The sequence below is a fragment of the Abramis brama genome, assembly GCF_963993115.1.
Source record: "Abramis brama genome assembly, chromosome: 9".
In the NCBI taxonomy this organism is placed as follows: Eukaryota; Metazoa; Chordata; class Actinopteri; order Cypriniformes; family Leuciscidae; genus Abramis; species Abramis brama.
In genome coordinates this window covers 16,359,890-16,378,818 of record NC_139971.1, presented here as the reverse complement: position 1 = coordinate 16,378,818, position 18,929 = coordinate 16,359,890, and the positions used below count along the sequence as shown (strand labels likewise).

Below are 18,929 nucleotides of genomic sequence, written 5' to 3'. Positions count from 1 at the left end.
ACGCCTTCGGGTCGGGGATAGGTCTCTCACTGTCGTTTGTGCTTACGGGCCGAACGGCAGTGCAGAGTACCCGGCCTTCTTGGAGTCTCTGGGAGGGGTGCTGGAAAGTGCTCCGACTGGGGACTCCATCGTTTTACTGGGGGACTTCAACGCCCACGTGGGCAGCGACAGTGACACCTGGAGGGGCGTGATTGGGAGGAACGGCCCCCCTGATCTGAACCCGAGTGGTGTTCTGTTATTGGACTTCTGTGCTAGTTACAGCTTGTCCATAACGAACACCATGTTCAAGCATAAGGGTGTCCATCAGTGCACATGGCACCAGGACACCCTAGGCCGGAGGTCGATGATCGACTTTGTGGTCGTTTCATCCGACCTCCGGCCGTATGTCTTGGACACTCGGGCGAAGAGAGGGGCGGAGCTGTCAACTGATCACCACCTGGTGGTGAGTTGGATCCGATGGCGGGGGAGGAAGCTGGACAGACTCGGCAGACCCAAACGTACTGTGAGGGTCTGTTGGGAACGTTTGGCCGAATCTCCTGTCAGAGAGATCTTCAACTCCCACCTCCGGCAGAGCTTCGACCAGATCCCGAGGGAGTCTGGAGATATTGAGTCCGAGTGGACCATGTTCTCCACCTCCATTGTCAACGCGGCCACTCGGAGCTGTGGCCGTAAGGTCTCCGGTGCCTGTCGAGGCGGCAATCCCCGAACCCGGTGGTGGACACCGGAAGTAAGGGATGCCGTCAAGCTGAAGAAGGAGTCCTATCGGGCCTGGCTGGCTTGTGGGACTCCTGAGGCAGCTGATGGGTACCGACGGGCCAAGCGGACTGCAGCCCGGGTGGTTGTGGAGGCAAAAACTCGGGCCTGGGAGGAGTTCGGTGAGGCCATGGAGAAGGACTATCGGTCGGCCTCGAAGAGATTCTGGCAAACCGTCCGGCGCCTCAGGAGGGGGAAGCAGTGCCCTACCAACGCTGTTTACAGTGGAGGTGGGCAGCTGTTGACCTCGACTGGGGATATCACCGGACGGTGGAAGGAATACTTCGAGGATCTCCTCAATCCCGCCGTCACGTCTTCCATTGAGGAAGCAGAGGCTGAGGGCTCGGAGGCGGACTCGTCCATCACCCAAGCTGAAGTCACCGAGGTAGTCAAGAAACTCCTCGGTGGCAAGGCACCGGGGGTGGATGAGATCCGCCCTGAGTACCTCAAGTCTCTGGATGTTGTGGGGCTGTCTTGGCTGACACGCCTCTGCAACATCGCGTGGCGGTTGGGGACAGTACCTTTGGACTGGCAGACCGGGGTGGTGGTCCCTCTTTTCAAGAAGGGGGATCGGAGGGTGTGCTCCAACTATAGGGGGATCACACTTCTCAGCCTCCCTGGGAAAGTCTATGCCAGGGTACTGGAGAGGAGAATCCGGCCGATAGTAGAACCTCGGATTCAGGAGGAACAGTGTGGTTTTCGTCCCGGTCGTGGAACACTGGACCAGCTCTATACCCTCTACAGGGTGCTGGAGGGCTCATGGGAGTTTGCCCAACCAATCTACATGTGCTTTGTGGATTTGGAGAAGGCATTCGACTGTGTCCCTCGCGGCGGCCTGTGGAGGGTGCTCCGGGAGTATGGGGTCCGGGGCCCTTTGCTAAGGGCTATCCGGTCCCTGTACGACCGGAGCAGGAGCTTGGTTCGTATTGCCAGCAGTAAGTCAGACTTGTTCCCGGTGCGTGTTGGACTCCGGCAGGGCTGCCCTTTGTCGCCGGTTCTGTTCATAATTTTTATGGACAGAATTTCTAGGCGCAGCCAGGGGCCGGAGGGGGTCGGGTTTGGGGACCACACGATTTCATCTCTGCTCTTTGCGGATGATGTTGTCGTGTTGGCCTCATCAGACCAGGACCTCCAGCATGCACTGGGACGGTTTGCAGCCGAGTGTGAAGCGGCTGGGATGAAAATCAGCACCTCCAAGTCCGAGGCCATGGTTCTCAGTCGGAAAAGGGTGGTTTGCCCGCTTCAGGTTGGTGGAGAGCTCCTGCCTCAAGTGGAGGAGTTCAAGTATCTTGGGGTCTTGTTCACGAGTGAGGGAAGGATGGAACGGGAGATTGACAGGCGGATCGGTGCAGCTTCTGCAGTAATGCGGTCCCTGTACCGGTCTGTCGTGGTGAAGAAGGAGCTGAGCCGCAAGGCGAAGCTCTCGATTTACCAGTCAATCTACGTTCCTACTCTCACCTATGGTCATGAGCTGTGGGTCATGACCGAAAGGACAAGATCCCGGATACAAGCGGCCGAAATGAGCTTTCTCCGCAGGGTGGCTGGGCGATCCCTTAGAGATAGGGTGAGAAGCTCGGTCACTCGGGAGGAGCTCAGAGTAGAGCCGCTGCTCCTCCACATCGAGAGGGGTCAGTTGAGGTGGCTCGGGCATCTTTTCCGGATGCCTCCTGGACGGCTTCCCGGGAAGGTGTTCCGGGCATGTCCCACCGGGAGGAGACCCCGGGGAAGACCTAGGACATGCTGGAGAGACTATGTCTCCCGGCTGGCCTGGGAACGCCTCGGTGTCCCCCCGGAAGAGCTGGAGGAAGTGTCTAGGGAGAGGGACGTCTGGGCATCCCTGCTTAGACTGCTGCCCCCGCGACCTGGCCCCGGATAAGCGGTAGAAGATGGATGGATGGATGGAATTAACAACATTTCCACTTACAACTTCTTTTTTCTGTTGGAAAAAAACTACTGTGACATTATTGGATTTGTTTGCCCCCCTCCTGGGTGGTTTATTATTGTTTCAATTATTATTTTGTTATTGTTATTTATTATATAATAATTATTATATATTATTTTGATAAACCATTTGATGATCAAAATCAACTATGGTTTGTTGCTTTATATAATATGGGGCATTTCAGTTTTTGAAAAATTCTTGAAATTGTGTGGTTTTGCAGGCCGGTGTACACTAAGGCTGATGGGAAAGTTTGTATCCACCCTAAATCTGTCAATGCGGAGGAAACACAGTTCCACTACACATGGCTCATCTATCACCTGAAGATGAAGACCACCAGTGTACGTACCTTTTTTAAGTGTTTGTAATGTTTTTATCTTTGCTGACGAGTCAAATATTGAGGCTAATTTGTTACATGTGTTCTGTTTATTTACTTTTTTATTGTTATTGTATTTGTATTGTATTTGAATTGTATTTTATTGTATTTTATTGTATTTTATTTATCTGGTAGATAGAAGCAGTGTTTCCCAACCGGGGTGCTTCGGCATCCTGGTGTGCTGTCTGGCGAGAGCAGGGGTGCTGTGCCTCTCAAACAGCTCGCGAGTGCTAAATGGATTTCTTTTTTGTGGCTTGTTGCTCTTAAACGGTCAAATACTAACAAAAATATTGTATTGTCGAGTATTTACATAAACGTTGGTTATGTCATAAGTGAACGTAAACAGTTCAGAAATGCATGTTCAACAGTATATTGGATATGTGCGTCAGGTCTTAAAGTGATGGTGAACTTTATGTTGGCTTTTGAAGTTCCACAGAGGGTCCCGCCTTTGAGTTTTGGCTTGACCAATGAGAAAGGTGCAATTCTCAAGCGTAAAAGTTCCTTTGTTTGAAAAGCTGACTCAAACTGCCAGCTTACTCCAATCATGCAAATGTGTCCATTTATACTCTGATAAATATAACAAACACACACTGCATTCTATGAGAAGGCGATGTCCACCAAAGTGTGAGTCATTAAAGGCAGGGTAGGCAGGATTTTTCTAAAAAACTTTTTCCCAAATTTGTTTAAATTGTCTTTATATACCAATACATAATTACAATGTAAGTACCCTGAAAAAGAGAGTATAAAAATCGAGTGTCTGTAGTCCTCTCAGGGCTGCAATAAACACAGCTACTTATTTCCATTCCACTCTCCCTCGCTACCATGGCTACCACCCCTGCTGCTACAGGAGCTGCACACATGCACGCACCCCTTTGACTCGAGGAGGGGAAGAGGCACGGAATGAGAGAGAGGTCAAAATTCCCAGTACCTGCATATACAGGCAGCGAAGGAAAACAAGGCAAAAAAAGTAACTAGTAAGGTAGAAAGGTAGGCTACTTGTCTCCGGAGTGTAATGTTAGTCCTCATCAGAGCCAACAGTGCTTTCATCGTGGAAGCTCTTACATGCAAAACACCGTATATGTTATGAATCTTACACGAAATTCACCTTCATCACAGTGTAACTAATGGTAATGGGAAAATGTGTATCCATGCAACCTGTTTTTAGCTTTGCCTTATGTTACTAGCTCGTTACCGAATCAAACTCAATATTTAAACTTTACCAGTATCGATGCTAGCTTGATAGTGAGTACTAACCGCCATTGTAGAGGTTTGAAATCTTGAGATATGCAATGGCTTACACTAATAACTATCTAACATTATTCCAAGCAGCTAGTCCCATTTGCAGTGTCCATTGCCAGCCCAGCAACACAGTTCAATAAATCCACTTCAGAAACATTGTTGAAATAAAAGATGAAAATCTCCGGTTTTATTCCTTGGTTTCCGATTTACAAAAGAGAATGTGAGCTGACTAATACACTTATTCTAGTTGCTAATGAAATAAAAGATTCCTAATAGAAGTAGCTAGTAGCTAGAAGTTAGCAGGTAAGAAAACCGTTCGCTTCCACAGCTCTCAAGATCTGAATCACAAAAATGGAGAATCAATGTAATATAGCCGGAGTTGGCCTGTTCTTAAAGAGGCAGTACACTATTTTACCAATATGTACCAAATCCTATAAACACATGAATTCTAGTATGCTTTTAACCTTTTAAGTATTATTTAACATTTTAACCATTACATGAACTTCTAAATGAAATTATTTACCTTTTTAACATTAATTCTTATTCGCATTACTATGAATTGTACTTTGGCCTCTACAGCCATGTTAGTTGATTATATTCATAATGATAAAGGTAGGTATTTTATTACATGTGATTCTGACATGATGTCACTACATGCACTGCGCTCCTCTCCGCTCGGCGCTGGCAAATGCGTCCTCCTCCAGCTGAGCGGTCGGCATCGCGCGTTCATGTGTTTTGGGGGTGTGGCTTTGGAAGGAGCCCAGAAGGGAGGGGGTGGGAGTGAATGGAATAAGTAGCTGTGTTTATTGCAGCCCTGAGAGGACTACAGACACTCGATTTTTATACTCTCTTTTTCAGGGTACTTACATTTTAATTATGTATTGGTATATAAAGACAGTTTAAACAAATTTGGGAAAAAGTTTTTTAGAAAAATCCTGCCTACCCTGCCTTTAAACAAGGAACATTTTGATAGGAGACACCACCTAGATGGGGCTACATTAAGTAGTAGTTCTATCATCAAGCAGTATATACACTATACAATATAAAAAGACAATATACAAACAGTAATAATACTCAAAATGTACTGGGGAAATGCCTGTTCATTCATTAGACAGATTTGTAAATGAATTAGTGGAGAGAATTCCATTTATATGGGACTACATGTCTGTTTCTTGCAGCCTGTACTGTTTTCTCATTGAGAACAATCAATGTCCCAACTGTCTTTGAAGTGTGTGAGTGGAGCAGAAGGGTGGTGATTCACAGTGGGGCAGACAGACATAAAGTCTACTTGAGTGAGGAGTTGTGAAGATTAAGGGTAACAATGGTGTGTTTGATTGGTCCTGTCGTTACATAAAGTTAGTTTGTGGAGTAAATATACAGGCTATAATCTGTTTGTGTATACAGCTTGTTTTAAAATGGCGGTACCATTTCTGTACCATTAGTCAACTCCGACCGGCACAGACTTTCGGCAACTATTGTCGATTGATCTAGACTGCAAATTGTGGCAAAAGTCGTGTAGTGTATTCCAGCCTTTATGAAGTTGTGTAAAAAAAATGATCCCCCAAACCAGTCTGCTCACGCAGATCACGTCATCAGTGTGTTCCTGGTCTATGCAGAGTTGTAGACACAGTCTTTTTTCAGAAACCACTTTCCACAGTTCCTCCTGAAGCAAAACAACAAGCTTATGCGGCATACACATAACCGTAATTACGAGATGGCAACCTGTGGCGTTCTCTGAGTTGTTCACGTCCTTAGACTCGGATTTAAACATATTTGAGGTAATTTAACGCCGTCTCTGTGCTCTGGCTGTGTGTGACCAATGTGTTTTGGACGAGGTGTGGCTTTGGAGACGCTCTGAAGGGAGGGTGGGATCTAATGCTTTTAAAGCTAGCTTGCTATTGCTAGCCTCTCCGGAATTGCCTACCCTGGTTTAAACAATGAATTTGGATGCTGGATGGGATTTGCGCTGATCTGAAGTAATGCTATGAAGCTTATTATTTTATTTAACCTAATTATAATATTTACAGATCAAACCCTGTGTCCCTAAAATAAAACATTGAGTTTTTTTTCTAACAAACAAAAAAATCTTACTTTATGAAATATGAATAACTTTTTACCTTTGAGGATGTCCCCAAAGTGAAGTTTTGTTAGCTTTAGTTTAACAAAACTGTCCTCGGTAAACTCACGCACATATACTTGTGCTGTGTGTCCATTTGCTCATATCAAAGGAAAAGACTACTGTATATCAATTTGTTAAAGAGCTCTGTGTTTAGAGGACGTGTGTTTGCAGATTAATACCGCCCCCAATTTAAGTCCATCTTTTATTCAGTTTCTGTGTGCCTTTTACTCAATAGTCTCTCAAAAGAGATCAAAGCTCCTTACCAAATCAAGGAGTACAATTACCACAGCCATATCTCTCCTTGCTCAATGAGTCTCACACACGCACAGTTGCACCTGCGACTGTTTTTGGCAGAAAAATTACTATTTTAACTATTTGGTGGCTATCTGTCACAGTGATGCAGATTGAACAGTCCTGTTCTGTGCAGCAGTGTCCCCAGGGTGAGACCTGGCATGCCGGTCTTATTGTCCTTTTCCCAGTAAGCAATACTGTAAATAGAGAGTGAGAAATCAACCTGTGCTAACACTAAAGTCACTCATGTCTTTGTTTTTAATCTCTGTTTTTAGTTTGATGTGAAATCAATAATTCATGCTTATTTATTTAATTGGTTCACATTAGGGTCCTGACCAGGTTTAGTTTGCGATTAAATGATGGAACATTGTTGCTTACTTTTTTTTCTTTTTCACCTAGTCTTTCTTTCTTAGCAGTTGCATCGCTCCTTCATAACGATGCAGAAACATGGGGGCAGAGTTAAAAAAATCACATGTAGAGGGAGGAAAAAGATTGTCAAGAGTGTCAAGGGAGACCTCTAAAAAAAATTGTCGGATAGTGAGATTGAATTTTTAACTTGCTTCACTTTTTATTGGCTGGCTTCACTTTTTATGACGTCCTGAGCAATCCAGTCATTTATATAGATCAGTGCTCAATACTGTGTTCAGCAAATAAAGAAGGGAGGAAGTGCCAAAGAAATGCTTTTCTTCCTCTCTCTTTTCACACGCATTTACACTATTCTGTTTCTGCGTATGGGGATATAAGTCACCCTGCCGCAGGACATTTTCACTCACAAACACAGTCTATTTCTCCACTTGCTAATGGAACAAATTACATTTAAGCACAGAGACAGCCTGAAAAAAAAATCTCAATTTTCTTTTGCATGGATGCAATTGTTTTGCAATTTGTTTGCTATTTGTACATTGGGCTAGTTTTGCAAAACTACAAAAACAGCATATATTGAGTAATGCTTGATACCTGATCAACAAGTGCAAGTGGGTCAGTGACAAAGTTCAATATCAAAGATCTATTTTAAAACTCATGGTAAGTTCTTAGAAATGTAATCTGAAATGTAATGTATTCATCTTGATTTGAAAATGAATACACTACTTTTCTAGAAATGACTTTAAAGTCAAGTGGTGTAATATTTCCTTATACACTCAAATTAATTCAGGGTATTATTCTGAATTATTACTAAAAAAGTATTACTAACACTTTATTTTACAGTGTCCTAGTTACATGCATGCATAATTACAAGCAACTAACCCTAAACAAAACCCTATTCCTAACCCTACCCTATAGTAAGTACATGTTGTTAATTGATATTATGTAAATGTATAATTACACCTTAACAAGGACACCTAAAAATAAAGTGTAACCAAAAAAGGGAATTATAATGAAGAATTATGAACTTTAACCCTTGAATATTATGTTTTTTTAGCTTTGGCATTTTTTTTTTTTTTGACAACCTAAACTTGTCATGTTACAGAAAGATCAACATAGTTTCAGGCTTTTGGATATTTTTTATTTATTTATTGAGACTTTTTTTTCTTTTTTTTTTGAAAAGTTGTAACCACCTTGACATTATTACATCACATATTTTTTGTAACATATTCGCATAACATTATAACATACATCACTTTGATGTGAGGTAAACTGTCTGAAGTAAATTGATTTATATATATATATGTTTGATTTCTTTTCCTCCTTTTTCTAAAGATCTTCCTCTATGACTGCACCGAGGTGTCTCCATTTTCATTGCTGTTCTTCGGAGGGGATATTTCCATCCAGAGGGACCAGGACCAAGAGACCATCGCCGTGGATGAGTGGATTGTATTTCAGTCCCCAGCGCGCATTGCTCACCTAGTCAAGGTTTGTGTTAATTTGACATGTTTTTGTTTCATTTGCCACATGTGACTTGACAGGGCACTCAGTGATGAATTGCAATTATATTTCAAATTTATTCTTTAAATTTAGGAGCTGAGGAAGGAGCTGGACGTGTTACTGGAGGAGAAGATAAAAAGTCCACGTCCTGTGGACTGGAATGACCGGCAGTCTAAAGACTGTGCCGTCATCTCTGCCATAATCGACCTCATCACCACACAGGAAACCCCTGCTGAAGAGCCCAGGAGAGGCAGCCAGTGAGCGCAACCACCAGCAGCTTATTTATTTCAATGACATTTAGCTGCCACAGAGAAGACTGATCTGCTCTCACAGATGTGTGGAAACCCACTCTGATCTTTTTTTTTTATCAACACTTGCAAGTGTTGGAGTAAATACTTACAAACATTAAAGATAAGATAACTATTTTGTCACTTCTTTTTTATTTTAGCATTGGCTTGAGTTATTGTATGCTTTCTTTACAGTAATTCATTAAATTTACCATAATGTAATCCATTTGTCTATGGAAATCTTCCAATAATAATCTCACTTTAAACACATACATATACAGTGAGGAAAATAAGTATTTGAACACCCTGCTATTTTGCAAGTTCTCCCACTTAGAAATCATGGAGGGGTCTGAAATTGTCATCGTAGGTGCATGTCCACTGTGAGAGACAATCTAAAAAAAAAAATCCAGAAATCACAATGTATGATTTTTTAACTATTTATTTGTATGATACAGCTGCAAATAAGTATTTGAACACCTGAGAAAATCAATGTTAATATTTGGTACAGTAGCCTTTGTTTGCAATTACAGAGGTCAAACGTTTCCTGTAGTTTTTCACCAGGTTTGCACACACTGCAGGAGGGATTTTGGCCCACTCCTCCACACAGATCTTCTCTAGATCAGTCAGGTTTCTGGGCTGTCGCTGAGAAACACGGAGTTTGAGCTCCCTCCAAAGATTCTCTATTGGGTTTAGGTCTGGAGACTGGCTAGGCCATGCCAGAACCTTGATATGCTTCTTACAGAGCCACTCCTTGGTTATCCTGGCTGTGTGCTTCGGGTCATTGTCATGTTGGAAGACCCAGCCTCGACCCATCTTCAATGCTCTAACTGAGGGAAGGAGGTTGTTCCCCAAAATCTCGCAATACATGGCCCCGGTCATCCTCTCCTTAATACAGTGCAGTCGCCCTGTCCCATGTGCAGAAAAACACCCCCAAAGCATGATGCTACCACCCCCATGCTTCACAGTAGGGATGGTGTTCTTGGGATGGTACTCATCATTCTTCTTCCTCCAAACACGTTTAGTGGAATTATGACCAAAAAGTTCTATTTTGGTCTCATCTGACCACATGACTTTCTCCCATGACTCCTCTGGATCATCCAAATGGTCATTGGCAAACTTAAGACGGGCCTTGACATGTGCTGGTTTAAGCAGGGGAACCTTCCGTGCCATGCATGATTTCAAACCATGACATCTTAGTGTATTACCAACAGTAACCTTGGAAACGGTGGTCCCAGCTCTTTTCAGGTCATTGACCAGCTCCTCCCGTGTAGTTCTCGGCTGATTTCTCTCCTTTCTTAGGATCATTGAGACCCCACGAGGTGAGATCTTGCATGGAGCCCCAGTCCGAGGGAGATTGACAGTCATGTTTAGCTTCTTCCATTTTCTAATGATTGCTCCAACAGTGGACCTTTTTTCACCAAGCTGCTTGGCAATTTCCCCGTAGCCCTTTCCAGCCTTGTGGAGGTGTACAATTTTGTCTCTAGTGTCTTTGGACAGCTCTTTGGTTTTGGCCATGTTAGTAGTTGGATTCTTACTGATTGTATGGGGTGGACAGGTGTCTTTATGCAGCTAATGACCTCAAACAGGTGCATCTAATTTAGGATAATAAATGGAGTGGAGGTGGACATTTTAAAGGCAGACTAACAGGTCTTTGAGGGTCAGAATTCTAGCTGATAGACAGGTGTTCAAATACTTATTTGCAGCTGTATCATACAAATAAATAGTTAAAAAATCATACATTGTGATTTCTGGATTTTTTTTTTTAGATTATCTCTCACAGTGGACATGCACCTACGATGACAATTTCAGACCCCTCCATGATTTCCAAGTGGGAGAACTTGCAAAATAGCAGGGTGTTCAAATACTTATTTTCCTCACTGTAGGTCAAGTGAAAGTTTAAGGAATGAAATATCTTTACTCTTTAAATGCACATAAAAACATCTTGAATATGAATCTATATACTAATTATTTGTATTGATTAGTTTACAAATTGAGTATATCTGATACATATTTACATTTGGCATGATTCATGTTTACACTTTCCCTGAGAGTCAATTATGAGAGTGAATAAGCGAGTGAACATCTCTGTGCTGCTATAAAACTTTCCTTAACTTTAAATAGGGACTCCTTGTCCACAAAATGTTACTTGCTCTTAACAGTGAACCAGTGTCACTTTGGAAAAAACATTTTTGTGGAGGACAAAACAAGAAAAACCCTATCCTATTTTATAATGAGCCCTGAGCTCAGTTTATGATCACATAAAATCACTGTTGGATAAAGCAGAATTCCATATGGTGTGTATTTTATCCTTTGTATCCCCTTTTGAAGCAACTAAAGCAGTTACTGCACTGTAGTGGTTTTAGTTCATCCACAGTTTTATCATGTGCTGCGCGTTCCTCAGGAGGAGATAATGTCTCAGACATTGGTCTCTAGGCTTTGCAGACGGTCCATCCGCTGCATGTTTTTCTCGATGGTCGCCTGACAGGTGATGAGTTCAGCACACTCGGCTAAGAACCAGCCCTTCTCTCCATCCCGCAGACGCTCTCCTTCATACCAGCCTGAAACCACAGACAGACATCAATTGAGATTCTTGTGTACACAAACCAGACACTGAACAAAGAAAAAATATTTGACTACAAATAAACTAAATCTGCTGCCGGAGCCATGGCTTAGCGGTCAGTAACATGAATGTGCCATTTCTTACAGCAGTTCCCCCTTATTTCCCTTGTATTGCACACTTTCTCTCTTTTTTTGCCAGCTTCTTTTATAAAGAACAAAACAAGAGTCTAGAATTTTGCATGAAACTGGTTAAGAACTGTGCAGCTGTGAAGTTTTAAGAGTCTGGTATCAATTTGATAAACTGAAGTAGTGCTGAGATGCACACTTTTTCTACTTCAAATTGCTCTCCTTTGAGTATTGTGGAGAGCTTTTTGGAAAGGATGAAATGTTTAAAAATAAAACGGCCTGCTTTCAACTGTCTTTTGTATATTTAATGGCCATTAAAAGATTCAAGGGGCCTTTGAAGCCCTATCCCATGAGCCCTGGCCTTTCAACATGAAAGCCAGCCAATGAGCAGCAACCAGAGCGAGACTGTCGCTTGACCCTCTGACCAACACCATCAAAACTGAGACCTTCAGCTGAGCCTCACATGAAAAGACATCCCTGTGGTTACAGGACTACTCGGTCTGGGACAATAGTCATTATCCAATAACCACAGAACTGTTCTCTGAAGAACTTTAACACAAGCAAGAGTTCAGATTTGTGTAGAGAATTTAGGAAATAGAAAGTACCAAGTCAGCATGAAGAAAGATTCTTTAAAGCAGTGGTTCTCAACCTTTTTGACCCCAATTACTTTTTGACTCTTTTAATTTGAATGAACGGAAGTTAATGCATACATCCGCACGAACATCCACACGCATTTAAAGTGACAGTTTTTTTTTTTTTTTTTTATGGGGAGACATTCAAATCTTTTTTCCATCGCACTGTGAATAAAACTGGCCAACCAATAAGAGTTGCAATTTTGGTCATGTGCCTGTTACATAAAACTATAATTTGGTGGCATTCACAAACAGACTATTTTGCTGTGACAGTAAATACTAAAGGAAGAATCCAGATCCAGCTTTCCTTCTCTATACTCTTGGATTTGGTTTAGTTTTATTAACATCATAGTAAATAAAAAAAACGCTGTTTGAAAACATACAGTATATTTGTTTGATGATGTTTCTTCTCTGTGCAGTGTCAGAAATTAAAAGTTGTGCAAGTTGCTGCCCTTGTGTGTGTTTTTTTAATTTATTTTTATTACAACATTTTGAACAATAAACACAAAGACAATTATGGCAAATATCAGTCATAGCAAATTAAACATCAGAATATACATTTGGTGTATATCAGTGGATAGCATTGTACATTGTCCTTGTGTACTGCTGTATTTCTACTTTTCCGTAGTGCCACCCACTCTCAAATGCATTTTCTAAATGCATGCCAAAATCAGACTGAATTATCGTTTTGGTGTGAAGAATGAGAAGAATGGAAGAATAAGGGGGGTGATCTCACCGTCCACTATCTGTGACAGCAACACCACATCAGCAACCTGTAGAGAGACCTCATCCGGCTGCCTGGCTGTGTACGTCCTCGTCACCTCCACCTGCATGGCGTCTAACACAGAAATACACACATTTATCACTTTAACAAAAATAAAGTGACACTATGACAATCTAGTCCCTAAATATTCCTCCTTCGGTGTAATTTTCATGTATCGTTTTACTATCCACCTGGCAAAAATCATAAGCTTATAGAAAATTAATACTACACTTCTCACAAAGCAGCAGATTTGAGGCATCGTTCAGGAAAAACACAGTTTAGTAATTGTAACAGCGATTGTAACCAGCGACTTGATTAAGCAGTAGCTGAGTAGTGTCGCTGTAATACTCCATGGCCACAGGGTGGCACTGTTTCGCTGAAACTGGTTATACTCACTCATTCTGTCATTCTTGTTGTCACTGTTTTTCTGTCCCAGAGCGCTGATCCACCGGGCTCTCTCATTACTGTCACAAAAAAAAAAAAAAAACACACCATGATTATCTGATAACCACTGAAGCATTTTTTTTTTCCACTTATTTTTATGTGGTCTTATTTGGTCAGAATGAATCCAGTTGTGAAAACCAAACAACACAGATCATCTTCCTTTTTCACATTCCTTTATTGTTCTGGACCATTCAAAGACACACACCCCCAGACTCAGGTACAACAGCAGGTAAGGTTACTAGGAGAAACCTGACCTTGGTGCTTGAACATTCAGTACAAGAAGCATCTGTTCGCTCTTGTAAGCTCTCTTGTGTTTGTTCAGTTTCAGTGTGAACATTCAGCTACTTTCATACAAAAAAAGAAAGAAAGAAAGACAGAAAGAAAGTCCTCTTTCAGTCCTTGATGATTTGAGCTGTGACATACATGAGTCAAATTCAGCACAAATATCCCACACTAAACATTATTGTATTAGGAAAGCAGAAAGACACAAGGGGGTCGTCTGTCAGAAACTACTTCTTTGTTTAATGAGATTTGCTATTAAGTTGTGAGAGGAAAATACTGAAAACCAGGGGAAACATTTTCAGAGCTGACCTGCATTCGAGCTGTGAGTCAGTGAGTCAGCCAGACTGTGGGATGTTTAGCACAACTGCAGCGCACACAGATGCCAGTCCCATGTCAGGAACTGAGCTGACCAGCTGCATGAGTCATGCTTTGCTCATTCCGGTCCGTTTACAGCTAAAGGGGTCACAAAGGCCTCCCGTTCCATTACCGGGAATCTTAATGAGCGTGATTGTGGAGTGATTCATTCACTAACTAATTAGTGTTTATAGAGTAATTAGTGTTTAATAGAGTCACTGACAAAGAGGGGAGGAAAGAACATGGGAAATCGCATATAATCTTATATAATTCTTAGCATAATTAAAAGATTACAATACAATTTTAATATATATATATATAAAAGTTTTATTGTAATATTACAATGCAATCTGTATATATATATATATATATATATATATATAGTCACCTTTATTTATATAGCGCTTTTTACAATACAGATTGTATCAAAGCAGCTTCACATTGATAACCTGAAAATAATACAACTAAGTATGTTTCTAGAAGAAAATTGCGTCATCGTCCACACTAAGTAAGGCAGACCAATAATATTGTTGAATATTAAATGTCCCCAACTAAGCAAGCCAAAAGCCAAGGCAACAGTGACAAGGAACCAAATCTCCATCAGGTGACAGAATGGAGAAAAAAACCTTGGGAGAACCCAGGCTCAGTCGGGGGCCAGTTCTCCTCTGGCCAACGAGCGAACAGTGTATGATTATGATCCAGGCAGCATTACAGGTCAGAAGTCAGATTGGTCGTGTCGATGAGGCCTTCACAGGGCTGATGAGGCTGGCACTTCAGGGATGCATCATGGATGGGATCTGATCTGGATACAGCCGGGGTCCAAGTGACTTCAGTAAATAGGGAGAGACTGGTTGGGACTTCAGGACTGCGTTGTCATCATGTCCAGGCACAGGTCCGTCATCGGATCTGGATACGGCCTGGATCCGGCGGACTGCGGTAAACCTCGGATAAACAGAGACTAATATTAGCGTAGACGCCATTCTTCTTATGATGTAACGAGTACATCAGGATTTATGGGAAGTGTTCCCGGTTCCAGCTGACCTAAACTATGCAGCCTAATATTGAATTATAGAAGTCTATAATGTGTTATGTGTATGCTAGGTCAAAGAGATGTGTTTTTATTCTAGCTTTGAACTGACAGAGTGTGTCTGCTTCCCGGACAATGTTAGGAAGACTGTTCCAAAGTTTAAGTGCTAAATAGGAAAAGGATCTACCACCAGCAGTCAATTTTGATATTCTAGGTATTATCAACAAGCCGGAATTTTGAGATCACAATAGACGTGAAGGACTATAATGTGTTAAGAGCTCGCTCAAGTACTGCGGAGCTAAACCATTTAGTGCTTTGTAAGTAATCAGCAATATTTTAAAATTTATACAGTGTTTAATAGGGAGCCAATGCAGTGTTGACAGAACTGGGCTAATATGGTCATACTTCCTGGTTCTAGTAAGAACTCTAGCTGCTGCGTTTTGGACCAGCTGCAATTTGTTTATTAAGCGTGCAGGGCAACCACCCATAATAGCATTACAACAATCTAGCCTTGATGTCATGAACGCATGAACTAATTGTTCCGCATTTGTCAATGAGAGCATATGATGTATTTTAGATATATTTTTAAGATGGAAAAATGCAGTTTTACAGACACTAGACACGTGACTTTCAAATGAAAGATTGGTATCAAAGAGCACACCCAGGTTCCTGGCGACGACGAAGACTTAACAGAGCAGCCATCAAGTGTTAGACAGTATTCTAGGTTATTACGTGAGGAAGGTTTTTGTCCAATAATTAGAAACTCTGTTTTTTCAGAATTTAGAATTACGAGTCATCCAATTTTTTATATCAGCTATGCATTCCGTTAATTTTGTGAATTGATAAGTTTCGTTAGGTTTTGAAGAAATATACAGCTGAGTATCGTCAGCATAACAGTGGAAGTTTCCTAATGATATCTCCTAATGGTAGCATGTACAGAGTGAACAGCAGCGGTCCTAGTACTGAGCCTTGTGGTACGCCATACTGAACTTGTGATCGTTGAGACATCTCTTCATTTACTGCTATCCCACCTTCTGGCAGGTGCAGGACAAAAGGAACTAATAAAGTGAAAAAAAGGTGATGTCTGCAACACTGCTCTTTGCTCCCATATTTAATAAAAATTGCAACGTTTCGACCCTGCTGGGTCTTCTTCAGGCAAATGGTGGACACATTTGATGAAGGGATATATATAGGTCTTACAATCAACTGACCCACCCTGTGATATCAATTAGTTTAATTAACTAATAGCCCCACACATTACTCAATTAAGAACACTAGCATACACATTCTCCACAAACCCACACATCTCAAAAAAGGGGCCATTCAAATCTCAATATCCCCAAAAGAGTACATAACATAGCTATCCACAGGAAAAAAAACAAAAAAAAACATGTATAACATACATACATACATATATACACACATATATATATATATACACATATACATACATACATCCACATACATACATATACATATATACATCCACACATACATACATATATATATATATATATATATATATATATATACACATACACATGCATATACATAATAATAAATAAAATAAATAAATAAAAAAGTAAATAAATATAAAATAATAATAATAATTAAAGAAAATAAATAATAATAATAATAATAATAATAATTATTATTATTATTAATAATAATAATAATAATAATAATTAAAGAAGAAAAAAAAAGAAAAAAAGTGGGGAAAAAAATTCCATACAAGTCAACACCAAATAATTAGAGGAAAATACTCCACATATTCACAAGACCTACTGAAATGTAGTCAGCATATAAACAAACAATTTCTTACAAAAATATTATGTCTTTTTTAAAATGGTTTTATAAGAATGGTTTTATATCAAATTCTTCATTAAGACCATGAGGAGACATTGTATTTAAAAAGTGAATCCAAAAAGTTTCAGGTTGGAGAAGTCTTTTATCATAATCACCTCCTCTAGACGGTTTGTTTGGCATATTTAATGAACATCATTACTCGACACCAGAGTAACTCGCTGAGCAAATTCAACTTGTGCTCTCGCGAGAACTCTGGATTACCAGGGTACACAGCAAAATCCCCAGTGTTAAATTAACACTCCTCAGTGTACCTATGTGTCCACACTACAGGGTGTTAAAATTAACACTGAAGCAGTGTTGAAGTTAATTAATTAAGTGATGATTGGCCATTAGTGGTGACACCTGATGTTAATAATCAGAATCACTGAAGGAAAGAGAAACAACAAGAACAGAAAAAAGAGAAACACAGGAACTACTGACTTTGAGCCATTATTGCACTTATTTTACCAGTTTGACTTTATTTCTGTCATACATCTACACACGGTCTTATTTAGATTTAACAAGTTTAGATGGTAATGTTTTATGGAATGTTTCGTTCCATGTCACCATTATGGTGATCAGTATTAGCTTTAGTTGGGCTCTTGACCCTTTCCCTTTTAACATTAGTTTTTCTCTGGCTGCTCCAACTCTGTGTTTATAAAGCACATTTGTTGTGGCAAGAGAAACTATGACTTGGGCTGTGTTTCCCGAAAGCATCGTAAGCCTCATGTGATCGTACAGACCATTTGTTGCAGTTGGTCTGCGATCAAGTTAGGCTTAAGATGCTTTTTGGAAACGCAGCCCTGGTTATGTTTCGATGATGAAATTACTAGTGACCTGATTCACTGATCTCACCCAGCATTATAAACTGATTATCCAAATGCTTTATTCATTTTTAGCTACTTCCAGCAATGTTTTAATTATCTGAAGGTTTTAAAATCACACACAGACATCAAGAATCTACATATGAATCTCAACAATGGTGACAATCACACAAATGCTTCATGTTGCAGTGCATGATGGGAGCCACCAATCAGAACGCATCAATGGCTCACATCATGCATTGCAACAAGAATAAATTATGCACCTGAATTGTCCTGTAATTTTCATAGTTTTTTTTCTGTTTGCTTTTATTTTGCTATTGTTTTGTTATGACTTTAGTAGCTTGTTTTGTGATGTTCAGAGTTGATCAGTTTGTCACTAGTTTGTTTATTGTCACCATTGTTGAGATTCATATGCTGATTCTTGATGTATGTGTGTCTAAACACAATAACTTCTGTGCACAAAGTATTTTCAAAATTGTTCATATTGCTGTTGGATCTCAAACTGTAGAATCTCAGGACTACAATCACCAATACTAAAACGAGACATCAAACATATAGTCAAAGATTAAGACTCTGAATGACATCCTGGAATCAGGTCACTACATGATGATAATGTCATTATCATCAAAACTTGTTATTGTTATATTGTGAGCAGGTCATGTTTTCTCTTGCAGTAACAAATGTGCTTTATAAACACAATGTTGGAACAGTCAGAGAAAAACATTACAAAATGAAAAGGGTCCAACTAAAGCAAACACTGACCACCATAATGGTTACTTGACACGAAAAAATCCATAAAACATTACCGTCTAAACTTCTGTTGAATCTCAAGAACTTTTGTAGATGTATGACAGATATAAAGTCAAACTGGTAATAATAAGTGCAACAATGTGTAATGACTCGAAGTCAGTTGTAGTTCTTGTGTTTCTCTTTTTTCTGTTATTGTTTTTTCTCTTTCCTTCAATGATTCTGCTTATTAACATTAGGTGTCACCACTAATGGCCAATCATCACTTAATTAAAAACTTAATTATCTCATTAACTTCAACACTGCTTCAGTGTTAATTTTAACACCCTGTAGTGTGGACACATATGTACACTGAGGAGTGTTAATTTAACACTGGGGATTTTGCTGTGTAACACAGTATATACATTTTGTACAATTAATGCATTTATTCACCAAGGAGGCATCAAATTGATCAAAATT

The 18,929-nt window shown here is 40.5% G+C and overlaps 2 protein-coding genes across 5 annotated transcripts in view; one reads left to right on the top strand and one right to left on the bottom strand.

Moving 5' to 3' along the window:
- dhx36 (DEAH (Asp-Glu-Ala-His) box polypeptide 36) overlaps window positions 1-9,003 on the top strand; it is a 226,734-nt gene extending 217,731 nt beyond the window's left edge. For all 3 annotated transcript variants that reach the window (XR_014607670.1, XM_084123913.1, XM_084123912.1), the window contains 3 exons: window positions 2,916-3,033; window positions 8,416-8,568; window positions 8,674-9,003. Coding sequence is in view for 2 of the 3 variants with exons in the window: in XM_084123913.1 (XP_083980039.1) it covers window positions 2,916-3,033; window positions 8,416-8,568; window positions 8,674-8,841 (439 nt within the window). In the remaining variant the exon portion in view is untranslated. The remainder of the gene's footprint in view (window positions 1-2,915; window positions 3,034-8,415; window positions 8,569-8,673) is intronic.
- LOC311089316 (rho guanine nucleotide exchange factor 26-like) overlaps window positions 8,258-18,929 on the bottom strand; it is a 99,271-nt gene continuing 88,599 nt past the window's right edge. Inside the window, exons 13-16 of one of the 2 annotated variants that reach the window (XR_014607671.1) lie at window positions 13,344-13,411; window positions 12,921-13,022; window positions 10,706-11,425; window positions 8,258-9,216 (exon numbers count right to left, since the gene is read on the bottom strand). Coding sequence is in view for 1 of the 2 variants with exons in the window: in XM_084123916.1 (XP_083980042.1) it covers window positions 11,283-11,425; window positions 12,921-13,022; window positions 13,344-13,411 (313 nt within the window). In the remaining variant the exon portion in view is untranslated. Of the gene's footprint in view, window positions 9,217-10,692; window positions 11,426-12,920; window positions 13,023-13,343; window positions 13,412-18,929 lie in introns of those variants that run through there. The other variant, XM_084123916.1, reaches the window with a different exon arrangement.